Raw genomic sequence first — 14,150 nt, 5'->3', positions numbered from 1 at the left:
CGTTGCAGCCAAGGTCACGATTCATGGAGAGAATCATTCCTCCTTGACTATGAATTGTCATTGAAGGAAATATTCTAGAGCTGAGAGGAAAGAGAAAGTGACTCTAGGAAAGAGGGAAAAAATGGGTCTCGCTAATCCAGAATTGGCAAATCTCTCTATGGTATCCCAGAGAAGGAAATTTTGAATGCTAATCTTGTTTAACCAATAAATCTTATTTTATCCTGAAATACTTTCTTCTTTGTTTTCCCTAATAATGGATAGCAGCTCAGTCAGACTGCCCTGAAATCATATGAAAAGATACATCTCTAGAACAGCATTACCTAGATGTTCTTAGAACTAAAGAACTAACAAGATTATTACACACACGACTGATTTACTGGATTTCGTGCACTTTTCCACCAATGATAGCATTCTTATCATAAAATTTCCTTCAAAACTCTGGGCAGGGTAAACTTGGATCTCTGACTCAGGACTTGATAGTAAATCAACTCTTTTAACATTTAGACAATTTCATAAAAATCTTAAGTAAAGGAGTATGCTTGTATCTAGAAATATGACATAGTTATATTTCAGCTTTTCTCGGGATTCGATTTTAGCAGAAAGCAAAAAATCAGAAACTATCGCCATGACATTTCAATCATTTTCTTACATAAGTCTTTAAAGAGCTAGCTTGAGTATGAACGTTGTATTTTGAATGTCCTTGTATATTTTCACATTAGATTCCTAGCAAAACAAAACAATTAAACCATAAACTACTAATTAAAAGTTTTCTCTTTTACCATATCAGTCTTTTCAACATGAATGTTAATCTAAGGCTCCTTGATACTCAGCAGTCATGTCAATTCTTTTTAACAGAAGCTAACTGTGAACTTTGTGTTTTGCTTTAAAATTTTTATTTCCTCGTCCTTTATGCATCATATTTTTGTCATAATAATTCAACACCTACTGTTTTTAAAAAACAAAATTGAACAAAATCAATCTCATTCTTGGACAATTAATTTCTAATTATTTTCAGGGGAACTTGTTATTATATTAGTGCAAGCAAGCTAAGGGAATGGAATACATAATTTAGCACTAACATGCTCCCTTTTTGGATACTCCATACATGTTTTTAGCTCGCATGTGTTGACGTTAATAGTTTTCCAAATTATGACCGTATAAAATGCAGTTGCCACAGTCAGTTAGCACATAAGCAAAACTTGAAAATCACTTGGATACTCTTGAAAAAGCAGCTATAAACAGATGTGATACTAAATAATTCTACAGATTTTATTTCTAGCTTGCCAAGTGGTGCTCAGATGGAAAGCAAACACAGCATTCACTGCCTGGAAAATCAAAGACAGCTAAAAAGAATGCCTTGAGATTTCAGGTGGGACTTGGGAATCAGGAGACTTGGCTACAGCACCTGTTGCTTTCGAGTCTGGAAAAAAGAAAGCTGGTTCCTACTCTGTATTCACAACCAGCTTCAAAGACTGGCAGATGGCCAGTGGCAAAAAGGAGACAGAGGCCAAAATGCAAACTAGATGATTGACAGATAGATGAAAAGATAGATAAAACTACAGTTCAAGACTTTAAAAAAAAAAATAGAATTACATGCAGTTTATATCCAAAAGGCTGACGAATCAACACCATTTCTCCAGAGGAAAGAAATGCAGTCTATGTATTCAGAATTGTTAATTTTCTGCTTGTGAAAGTTTCTTTAACTTCAGAGTTTTCTGAGAGAGTATCCAAAATTTCCTAATCTACTTTAATATATACATTTCCTTTCTTTGTTTTAAAAATATATATTTGCTTGTTTACTGATTGATTCAGTGTAGATACTATGTATGCGTGATAAAAATTCAAATGCTACAAGAGAAAATATGATGAAATGGCAATATTTTCTCTTTCTACCAATTTCCAATTTATGGCAGTTTCCCCAAAGGTCAACTGTAACTAGTTTCTTATGGATTTTTTCAAAATTATTCTCTATATCAGAATTTTTGCTTTCATGTAATGGATAAAATAACACCATAGCTCGTTATACTGTTATAATTAATTCACACAAAAAGAAATAGCACACTTTTGTTAAATCTAGACTTGGAATGCTCAAAAAGAAAAAAAACAGGCTTTAATCTTGTATTCTTAAAACACAACTTTGTTTATGTCGCATTTCAGAACAAGCTCATTAATTGAAACACGAAGATTCTTTATTTAGATTTGAAAGGATTATAAATTGCACTAAAATAAATTCAAAATTCAATTAATCTCTTATAAGCGCTGTACACCTAAAACAATTATCTTGGCTGTATGGAATTTCTAGAAACACCATAAGTTCTTTTAGAACAGTGAATCTCTACTTTGATAGCGTAATTTTAAAAAAATTCAGCAAAGATGATCCGATGATTTTAACAAGCTAACAATGTTCCAAAATCTGATTTATTTTATATTCTGTACTTCTCTAAAAACTTCTTTTCTTTTATCAACATCTCTTTCATTAACTCAGAATATATTTTTTAAAAAATTTAATAATGTTTATTTATTTTTGAGAGAGAGAGAGGGAGACACAAAATCTAAAGCAGGGTCTGAGCTGTCAGCATAGAGCTCGATGTGGGGTTCAAACTCACAACTGCGAGATCATGACCTGAGCTGAAGTCAGGTGCTCAAATGACCAGGCACGCCCTGAATAGATTTTAACAAGAAATATGTTTTATCTTCAAAGCACTTTTTCTATATTTGTCTATTCCCAAGTAAAAGTAAGTGTTTCCATGCAACTTTGGCATAACCATTACAGGTTTACAAGACTCTCAGCCCATTTGTGCAAGATCAGCATTTTCACTGTGCTCCTCTCAGATTACCACAGAATCCTCTGAAGAGGTTTATTAAAAAGTTCAATCCCTTGACTCCACTCTGGACCTACTGAATATGAATCCCTTAGTGAGATTCAGGGAAATCTGCATTTTAACAAGCTCCTGTGGCAATTCTTAACTGTACTAATATTTGAGAACTACTGAACCTACGACCACTCAGAATTAATGAATATAAGAATCAAATATACCTAGATGAGATATGTATTTCACATTTCAGGATACAAGGTCAAAGAACTTTATTGATTTGTCCAAGATCAGTCAGCTAATTGTTGGCTGGACCACCAGGTATTCAGAAATCTGGTCTAATCTATCTAGGACAACGAAACATGATTGCCTCTCTACTGTGAATTTTGGGAATTGTGATTCCTTTTCAATCACTCAGGATTGCTTCCTCAGTTCTGGGCTCCTCCTGAACCTTAGCTGGCTAGTACTAACAAGAACCCACTAAAGAGAATCTCATTTGGTCTAGATTTGGGCTACTGTGGTCACCAGTTTTAGACCTATGGGAAATTTATCCATTCCTGCTGAGTGTATAATTAAAGCTTAATGTTTCTCTGACACCTTCAGTCAGAAATGACAGCATTCTCTTCTTCCTGTCTATCATGACCAGGCAGCATACAAGAAAGCATTCCAATGAATTTTTCTTTAATTAAATAACTTTTTTGGATCTGATATTTAATAAAAGACGCAACCTTCTATCAAAGACAAAAATAGAATTATGTTAGTTATAAACGGCTTCATATTTTGCATTTAAACCTTACATTCAAAATATTACTAATATCAAAATATCAAAATATTACTAATCAGTAATTCTGATAAGCAGACAGAAGTGATTGCAACTTGAAAGAAAGTCAGCATATTGAAACATAGATCAATAAAAGTTTATGTCAAATTCTTGAAGCTTGGTGAGTTCTAAATTTTTTCACGTATGTATATCTCTATCTCTATCTCTATCTCTGTCTCTGTCTCTGTCTCTATCTCCATCTCCATATCTATCTATCTATCTATCTATCTATCTATCTATCTATCTATCTATCTATCTAGTTAAAGCACTAGTCGGGGAAGAAGAGAAAGAGGTAGTGAGAATCCCAAACAGGCTTCTGCTGGCAGTGTGGAGACAGACACAGGGCTCGATTTCATAAACTGTGAGATCATGACCTGAGCCAAAAGAGAAAGTGGGATGCTTAACTGGCTGAGCCACCCAGGTGCCCCGAAGCTCAGTGAATTCTAAATGTCCACCTGAGAATTGGTGCATTTCCAAGTAGAACTTTATTTGAGCCCAATCCACTGAAATAAGCCCACGAGTATAATTAATTTTGAATCAGAGCTGCTGGATTTCCCAAATAGCTTCTATTTATTAGATCTGGACTTCACACCTTATCATCAAAGCCAATGGGTTTTCTTATGTGAAAGAATCATATAAATGTGTAGTCTATAAGTAGCCTCAAATATAAATTTAGGTCATAATGTCAGAAGGGTTATGGCTATGGTTTTGCCCAGGATATGAAAGGTACATTTAAATAAGCACAATTATACTCTACTGATTAATCTTAATTTTACAAATTTCAGAGCGTGCCACATATTCCAAGAATACATGATATGTCATTTGACAGTTGTGCATTTTCTGATGCTCTCTTTTCAATCTTAACATCTTGGACTAAATTAAGACTTACAACTAAATTAGACTAACAATGCTTTATATGGCCCTCTAGGGATTACAGTGGAATTGTACCTTACTTGAGGGCTAGATACTGAGGTGAGAAAGTAGGTAAAAATCCGACTGAATCAAAATATGTTTGGAATTCTCTTAGTACAGTTCTTTCAGAAGCCTTTCTTCTTCCTTAAATGTTTATTTATTTATTTTGATAAAGAGAGAAAAAGAAAGAGTGCGTGAGCAGGCAAAGGGTAGAGAGAGAGGGAGAGAGAATCCGAAGCAGGCTCTGAGCTGTCAGTGCAGAGCCTGATTCAGGGTTTGATCCCACAAACTGTGAGATCATGGCCTGAAGTGAAATCAAGAGCCAGGTGCTTAACAAACTGAGCCACCCAGGTGCCCACAGAAGACTGTCATTCTTTAATAAAACTACTTCTTCCAAAGTTAGTATGGACTGTTGGATTTTGGCTGACCCTAGGTGAAGCTGTTGGCTTCCTTTTAGGACCATGTGGTATGAAAACTACTCTCTGTTTTCTTAAACCCTAAAGTCACACTCAATCCTGCAGATGTGCATGTATGTTTAGGGGTATGTAGAAAGGAAACCGAAGGGGATAGGTATATTCAAGTTTCCTTTGGTGCTTGTATTCAGAAGCATACAATTGCTGGTTGTGGAAATTTGGATTGACTGCATTATTTAAATTTGTTCTCTCCATTTCTCTCTCTTCTCAAACTTAGGTAGTTTAATTTCTGTAAGCTAAATGAACAGATGATAATGAGTACATTCTACCTTCAAAAAATTAGCTGTGCCTATGTAAAAAGGATTTTTCATCCTTAATTAATTTAGATTGATAATACATTTTATATCATTAGTGAATTATTCGCGACTATTTCTGACTGGATACACTTCAAAATTTTTGAAGCCTAGTACATGTGATACATTTTTCTACTTCTCGTTTTGTTACTGAAAAGACATCCAGTTCATTCAGTAGAAAATAACAGCCAGTGCCATCGTGTTTAAGGAAATGCAGTAGAAATAACAGGTCAAGATAAATATAGAGCAGTTATGCAAAACTATTTTTCCTCATCTTATACATCTTCTTAAGTAAATATGTGATACTACTATTCAGGAGACACATGCCTTTACCATTAGTGGGGATTTACCTATTCTATTCATTCTTTTGATGGATGGAGTCACGGAGAGTATTCATTCTCCAATTTTTACCAGTAGTCTTATGACTTCGATTGGAGCTAATAAAATGTGGAAAATTCTGGAAAAGTGAGACACCAAGAGACTAACTCCCCAGTATGCAACATGCTTGATTATAAATGTTGACACTGTAGGCCAGGCATCAGCTTAGTTCTTTCTAGAACTATTTGGTTGATACTGAAAAAAGCCAATGGATGAAACAGCCAAAGTGACCAATTAGAATTTTCATGAAAGTGGAAATTCCTGGCCTTGATCATCTTCACGATCAGTTCAACTGTATGTGTTGGATTGTTGTATTAGTCCAGGCATGGTGTGCTGTAGAAGACATTAACATGAGTAAGACTACATTTCTACCCTTGAAACAATTTACGTTCTCTTATTTCTCCTTTGTTGATTCCTCCTTTTTGTCTTCAACTCCGTGTGGCAAAAATTCTAATTATGCACAAGAATACACAATGAAAAATCATACTTATTCTCATGTCTGTGTCTGCTCACTAGAAACAAATACTATCATCAGTCTCTTATGTATTTTTTCCAAGGTATTCTTTGTCTATGCAAACAAACATATAAAATAATTTTATATGATAAAATTAGCATATTTCATACCTCAGACCTCATTACACTATGCCAGAGGCTAGCTCCTGGAATCTCTTCTTTTTTCTTTTTTTTTTTAACATTTATTTATTTTTGAGACAGAGAGAGACAGAGCATGAATGGGGGAGGGTCAGAGAGAGAGGGAGACACAGAATCCAAAGCAGGCTCCAGGCTCTGAGCTGTCAGCACAGAGCCTGACGCGGGGTTCGAACTCACGGACCGCGAGATCATGACCTGAGCCGAAATCGGACACTCAACCGACTGAGCCACCCAGGTGCCCCTCTCTTCTTTTTTCTAAAAACACTTTCTCCACAGTTGATCTCATTCAGCCCCATGAATTTAAATACTATCTTTATGATGAAGATTCTCCAATCTGAACCTCAAGCCACAACTTCTTTTTTTTTTTTTTTTCCTGACCATGAAGCCAAATTTATTTATTTAAACATGATTTTTTTTATTTTTTTTATTTTTTAATATATGAAATTTACTGTCAAATTGGTTTCCATACAACACCCAGTGCTCATCCCAAAAGGTGCCCTCCTCAATACCCATCACCCACCCTGCCTTCCCTCCCACCCTGCCCTCCCTCCCACCCCCCATCAACCCTTAGTTTGTTCTCAGTTTTTAACAGTCTCTTATGCTTTGACAAGCCACAACTTCTTACTGAAATTTCTGTTTTCTATATTCCCATCTACTCAACATTTCTACTTGAAGTCCGATACACAACTCAAATTGAACTTGTCCCCAGATAAGCTCTTTACTTCTCTCCACCTCTCTATTTCTTGTGTCATCTTACTTCTCTCAGGAAAAAAAAAATGAATGTCAGCATCCACCAAATTACTCAAAGAAAAGTCTACAAAGCAGCCTTGATTCTTATCGTTCCTTCTTCCTTCACTTCTAATCCATTCATCTCTCCCAATCCCCATAATTATCATCCTTGTCTAAGCAGCTGTCATCCCTTCTATAGACTATTGCACACACTCTCTACTATTCTCTCCCTTTTCAATCTTTCTCCACACACACACACACACAAAAGCACATAAAAACATAACTATTCTCCTTGGAACAGCCAGAGTTTCATTTTTAATTTTTTAAAGTAAACTGGATGCCACACATGGGACTCAAACTCATGGCCCTGAGATCAAGAGTCACATGCTCTACCCACTGAGCCAGCCAGGAAACCCCAGAGTTTCATTTTTAACATATAATGAAACCACATCACTCCTCTGCTTAAGTTCTTCTAAAATCTAAAGGCTTCCCATCACCCTGAGAATGAATAAAACCCTTCCTGGCTTACAAAGCCTTCCATGTCTTGGTATTGTGCAACCTGCCTGACCTCATTTGATCCCATTCTCCCTTCATGCTCAACTCTCAATGCTCCCAACTCACTGCGCTTCTTCCTTTCCTCACCAGATTAAGCTTGAACCCATGGTAGGGCCACTGTGCTTGCCAGTCCCCTTGAAATGCTCTTTGCTTTCAGCTTGCTATATGTAGTTGGTCCCAATCAGATCTAAATGTCACTTCTTCCAAGAAGCCTTTCTTGGTCATGCAGTCCACAGCAACCACTGGCTTTTTCAAGCTCAACAGATTACTCATCATCAACTGATTTTTTTGCTTATTCATTTGTTTGTTTTCCCGCGTAGTAAGCTGACCTCTACCCTTTATGAGGGCTTTGGCTTTAATACATGATTTCTGTTCAAACTACCTCAGTGTTTAGACTAGTGCGTGTTGTTTAGATTAGTGTAGAAGGTATTCAGTAAATTTAAAAAAAAAATTTTAATGTTTATTTATTTTTGAGAGCGAGACAAAGTGTGAGCAGGGGAGGAGCAGAGACAGAGGAAGACACAGAATCTGAAGCAGGCTCCAGGCTCGGAGCTGTCAGCACAGAGCCCGACGTGGGGCTCGAACTCAGCAACTGAGATCGTGACTTGAGCCGAAGCCAGACGCTCAACCGACTGAGCCACCCAGGTGCATGAATGAGTGCATGAATGAGTGAATGAATATTTTAAGAGCCAAAATATATTTTCAACTAAAAAATAGACTTTTGGATGATGAAGGCTAATGAAACTAAGGTCTCTTCAAAAAGGCGAGGTTTCTTAGCATGATACCAGCAAATAAACTCCTGTTATTAAGAGTTTTGCTGTATTTTCCCTTATAATGTTCTGTTTTATTTCTTTGGCCATAGAACTCATCACTAGCAACTCTATTTTCTGCACACCCATTTGTTTACATTCTTTCTCATCACACTAAAAATGTAAGCGCTGTGAGCAAAGTGATTTTCTCTTGTTTATCACTGAATTCACAATTTAGGACAGCAACCTGAACAAAGACACATTCAAAAATTTTTGTTGAATGAGTGAAAATAAAAGGTATTAGTTGAAAGTGGTTGATTCGTGTCCTCTCAATTTTTCAGTGAAGAAACAAAAGCATTCTTATCTAGAAGTAATGGGCCACCGATTCTGTGTAAATAGTTTCGATTATGGATCTCATTAAATGTTCTTATAACTCAAATTCCTTCAGACATGGGGTAAGCCATTACAAATATTTTGCCTTAGTTTTTGCTTCCTGAAAAATAGGAATTAGAGGAAATAAACAAACCAATTAAAATTATCTTATCTTTTTAGAGAAAGCCCAACTGGAGAGTTCAATAATCACCACCAACTGATTATCATTCAGGGGTAAATGAGCACAAATGAGAAAGTAAAAAGGATGGAAGAAAAAAAATCTGAGAGGCACTTTTTGTGCTGCTTAGGATAAGGCTTCTCTTGTTTTATTGAACTTGTTAATAAAAGCTCCAAAGTCTGGGGAAAAGACTTCCGGGCAGCAAAAGCAAAGTTTTGAGGCTCACAGGTCTAAGGAGAAATTAATAAAATGCAGTGGGGAAATTAAATTGAACAAAAGTGCAATGAGCCATAGGTAAAGCAATTAATTAAGCAGGTTTTGATATGTATATAAGTGGGTTGCTGAAGAAGTAAAAATAAATCCGAGATTTTAAACCAGTGTTTGGTATTCAGCAGAACACCAAATGGTCACATGTAGAAAACTTGTAGTTTTTAAAGTAGTGTTCTTTGAGGACTTCCTTCCTTATTTATATGCATCGCCACCTTTCCTTTTTCCATTAATCTTTTAAAAAAAACCTATGATTTCAATAATATACAAAAGCCTTTTGCTTTTGCTTCTCTTCCGCATTCTTTTTATGCCAATTTCAAAACCAGGCAATTTTCTTGCAGGCTCAATTATAAAAATATGTACTTTTCGGGAGTATGTCCACTACTTTTCAGGAAGCAATGAAGATTAACTTGGAGGTGTCACGACCGCAGGCTGGGAGTCACACAGATCTAGTGTCAATTCATGCTTAACCTTAAGTATGAATCAACCTCACTCATAACTCGTAAGAGCTATGAGACCCTGTACACATAACCTAGCTCCTGTAAGCCTCAGTTTCCTCCATTGTAAAAAATGTAGTATGAGCTAAATACATTTGCTAATTGCTTGGCACAACGTCTGCCAGAGGAATACTTCAATAAAATGGAAGTATTAATATAAAGCAATTTGCAACTTGTGTGTGTGTTTTGATTGCCAAAATTGCTTGTTTATATATATATGTATGTATTTATATATATGTACTATAAATACAAATTTATAATATAAATATATGCACATAAATATTTGTATATTTTTACCAAAAATGTTTTTTTAAAAAATAATGAAATGATTGGTGGGAAATAGGTTTCTCAGCTAGTGTCCCGAATCTTCATTTATAAGTACATTATTACAGTTGAGAATTCGATTCAGAATCTGTCTGGGGCGGCTAACTCTCCTGGCTTTCCTCTGACTCTCCTGGCTTCAGCACTCAGATTCCTTCATCCTCGGAAACCCTTCCTTCTCAGACAAATCTAGTCACGAGTCCTTCGTTTGGAAGGTAATCATTCATTCATGCATCCATCCGTTTTTCTGTGGTACAAGGTACATTCTTATTCTGGAGATACGAAGGCCAATCGGCCTTAATAAAGCCACAGCCTAGAAAAGGAAACAAACCAGCAAGTGTCCATAAGACCTATGGTAGCTGCTGCTGATGGAGGTTTGCCCAGGACGTCTGAGAAATGCAGGTGAGGGGCACCTCACGCAAACTCATGGTTTCTGAAGACTTCTCAAAGGACGTGAGCACTGAACTGGAACTTGAATTAGGTTCACACCCTGCTAGGGTCTTCTACTCAATTCGTGGGAGTTTTCAGTATCACTTAACTATACATATTAAAGTGCCATCTTCTTAGATTCGTTTTGGCTGTTATCTAAGCAGATTTTGAATAGCTTCTGATATGCAGGCAATGTTTCTGGAATGTCAACGATATAGGAATATAAATGACCACAAACTGTCAGTTTGCAAGTAGTTCTTCCCGGGGTGTCTGGGTGGCTCAGTCGGCAAAGCGTCTGACTTCAGCTCAGGTCGTGATCTTGTGGTTTGTGAGTCCCGCGTTGGACTCTGTGCTGACGGCTCAGAGCCTGGAGCCTGCTTCGGATTCTGTGTCTCCCCCTCTCTCTGCCCCTCCCATGCTCATGCTCTGTATGTCTCTGTCTCTCAATCATAAATAAATGTTAAAAAAAAAAATTTTAAGCAGTTGTTCGCAACATGGAGATACAGGTAAGTTAAAATCGACTTTTAAGAGTAGTAATCTCCTGCTTGCTTTATCATTATGTGAAATTCGTTGCGCAAAGGAAATTACTGGAACAGGCTATGCTGAAAACAATGCAGCGATTATAATAAATAATATTGTTCTATCCACAATACTGTACTGGTTGCCCCAAAGTTAGCAAGTTGAACATGCTTCCTAAAGCTTGTTATCAGGGAATTGACGTTCTATTCTTTATACTTCAATAACTTTTAAAGTATTCCTGAACATGCCGCGATCGTTGCAGCAAGTGCTGCAGGAAGATGATAAGACATAGGAGGCTTTTACAACAGAAAGCTCAGATGCAAACAAGCACAGACGGGTAGCTTGAAGACTCGGTTCTTCACCTGCAGGAAGAAGCAGACTTTTCACAGACTCTGAAGGTGGAAGAGAACTTCCTTCTGAAAAGACTGTAAACTGCACGGGGGGGGGGGGGGGGGGCAGTGATCACACCTATATCATTCGCTGCTGCTTTCCCAGCACTTGCGACATAACTGGTGCGCCAGATGGTTGAGTAAATAACAAAACACATTCAAAAGTCTTCACCCTGCATTTCCGACAAATGATCATTCATTCTCTGAAAAACTCGAGGGACTAAAAACTCCTCTGCCATTCATGAAAATCAAACCACGCACTCTGTTCATGTGGAGGTCAGTTAGTGTCACTTTATTCCCTAACTTTAGACCACATCTCTAATCTTGGCTAGTAACCTTTGAGATATTTCCTGGAATTTACTAAGAATGTGCATGTGGTCACGCATAAACTGCCCTTGTTATAGTAATGATATGTCATACCACGCTTTCTGAAGAATATGGACCAATGGCATCGATTTATAGACTCCTCAGTCATAATCACCCTCTAGTTTAAACCCCATAGAAACTACAAATATATATCAGGTAATGATGTTATTGACTATAAACGTTCTTGGTAATTTTGAGTGATCAAAGGAAAATTTTAAAACTCACTAAAATTCTGAGCAGGTTTTGCATTTTGGTCACTTCTGCATTTTTTTTTTTACACGTATACATGTGTTCATATATACCTAATCAATATACCTGACACATCTAAAATTCAATGGAAGAGTTGGAAGCAACAAGTCTGTGAAATTTTTACATTTTCTGTATTACTCTTTTTTTTACCTTTGAAGTTTACTACACCAACTGCAGTTGAAGCCAATCTGAGAGGATACACAGGGGCCACAACCATTAAACTGGAGACATGCTAGGAAACAGGAAGAATAGGTTTATCAAGACTAATTGGCAGCATGGAGAGAAATTAAAAAAAAAAGAATGCTCAACCAAAATTAAAATCCCCCACCCATCCCTATATACACACAGGATCAAGATACCTATGCATAAACAGATCAGATCATGAAACTTTCCACCTAGTTCTGTTCACATGGTAACTTACTAGGTAATGGGGTCATCTCCACAGCTGAAATATTGGTAATTTTTGACATTTGTAGCTCTACTCGGTGGTATTCATAAATTGTTCTTCTCCGGACATCTGTAAAAACACAAATAGAAAAAAAAAAGCCTTTCAAGATTTCTTTGCCTATAAAGCAACATTTAATAATGAATATAAAATGATATGCTTTTCACCCAATGTGGTTTTAAAATGAAGATTTAAAATAATCCCTGTGAAGAGAGTGGTTATTAAAAACAACCTGAAAATCATGTGCTGGATACCCAGAAGTCTTTTTTTTAAATTTTAATTTAATTTAATTTTATCTTAGAGAGAGAGAGAATGTAAGCAGGGAGAGGGACAGAAAGAGAGAATCCCTTTTTTTAAATTTTTAAAATGTTTTATTTATTTTTGAGAGAGAGAGAGAGAGAGAGAGAGAGAGAGAGAGAGAGAGAGAGAGATGAGTGGGGGAAGGGGAGAGAGAGAGGGGAAGATGCAGAATCCAAAACAGCTTCAGGCTCTGAGCTGTCAGCACAGAGCCCAACGTGGGGCTTGAACCCATAAACCATGAGATCACAACCTGAGGCGAAGTCAAGTCTCAACTGACTGAGTCACCCAGGCGCCCCAGATAGAGAGAGAATCTTAACTCAGGCTCCACACTCAGGGTGGAGACTGATGCAGGGCTCTATGCCATGACCCAGGCATCATGACCTGAACTGAAATCAGATTTGGATGCTCAACCAACTGAACCACCCAGGTGGCCCTCAGCCCTCCAGAAGTCTTTTTTTTTAACCTGTGGAGTTGAAATGTTGATTCTGGTCTCAGATATCTCACTTTGCTAGTGGGCTCCAACCCACTGTTACCCAGAATATACTGAAGAAGTTTTCTTGATGGATTTATATATTTTGAAAGACTTTGACATAAAATCATATGACTTCACTCATATGAGGACTTTAAGAAACAAAACAGACGAACATAAGGGAAGGGAAACAAAAATAATATAAAAACAGGGAGGAGGACAAAACAGAAGAGACTCATAAATATGGAGAACAAACTGAGGGTTGCTGGAGGGGTTGCGGGAGGGGGGGAGGGGGGAGGGGCTAAGTGGGTAAGGGGCACTAAGGAATCTACTCCTGAAATCATTGTTGCACTATATGCTAACTAACTTGGATGTAAATTAAAAAAAAAAATTAAAAAAAAATTAAAAATAAATAAATAAATAAATAAACATTAAAAAAAAAGAAATTATTATGCTAAGTGAAATAAGTCAGTCAGAGGTAGTCCGTAATACCATATGATTTCACTCATGTGTTGTATTTAAGAAACAAATGACTCATCATAGGGAGAGAAAAGAGGAAAAGCAACAGATTCTTAACTAAATTAGAGAAAAAATTGATGGCTAGCACAGTGGAGTGGGCAGGAGGATGGTTTAAATCGATGATGGGGATTAAGAAGTGCAATGTGATGAGCACCAGATGTTGTATATAAGTAATGAACTACTATATTATACACCCACAACTAATATTTTGCTGTATATTAACTAAATGGAATTTAAGTAAAACTTAAAAAAATAAAAAAAATTTAAAAAAGGTAAGATGATACCACTTCTTTAAAACTCAAGCTAAAATAAGTCTTTTAGGAATGGGTAACAATTACAATTTTTTCACAGCCTAAAAAAAAAAAATTCACAGCCAGAATAGGAGTCTGATTGCTTTAAAGGTTTAGATGGGTTTCTTTTAATAAAAGTAAAACAGAACTTAGGTCACTTTAAAAAA

The 14,150-nt window shown here is 36.7% G+C and overlaps 1 protein-coding gene across 4 annotated transcripts in view; it reads right to left on the bottom strand.

The window, feature by feature from the left end:
- PLXDC2 (plexin domain containing 2) overlaps positions 1-14,150 on the bottom strand; it is a 446,499-nt gene that overhangs the window by 84,933 nt on the left and 347,416 nt on the right. For all 4 annotated transcript variants that reach the window (XR_006219664.1, XM_015537188.2, XM_042991189.1 and 1 more), the window contains exons 8-9: positions 12,382-12,477; positions 12,111-12,192 (exon numbers count right to left, since the gene is read on the bottom strand). Coding sequence is in view for 3 of the 4 variants with exons in the window: in XM_015537188.2 (XP_015392674.1) it covers positions 12,111-12,192; positions 12,382-12,477 (178 nt within the window). In the remaining variant the exon portion in view is untranslated. The remainder of the gene's footprint in view (positions 1-12,110; positions 12,193-12,381; positions 12,478-14,150) is intronic.

This window comes from Panthera tigris, chromosome B4, assembly GCF_018350195.1.
Source record: "Panthera tigris isolate Pti1 chromosome B4, P.tigris_Pti1_mat1.1, whole genome shotgun sequence".
Classification (NCBI taxonomy): domain Eukaryota; kingdom Metazoa; phylum Chordata; class Mammalia; order Carnivora; family Felidae; genus Panthera; species Panthera tigris.
This window is presented reverse-complemented; position numbering and strand designations above follow the sequence as displayed.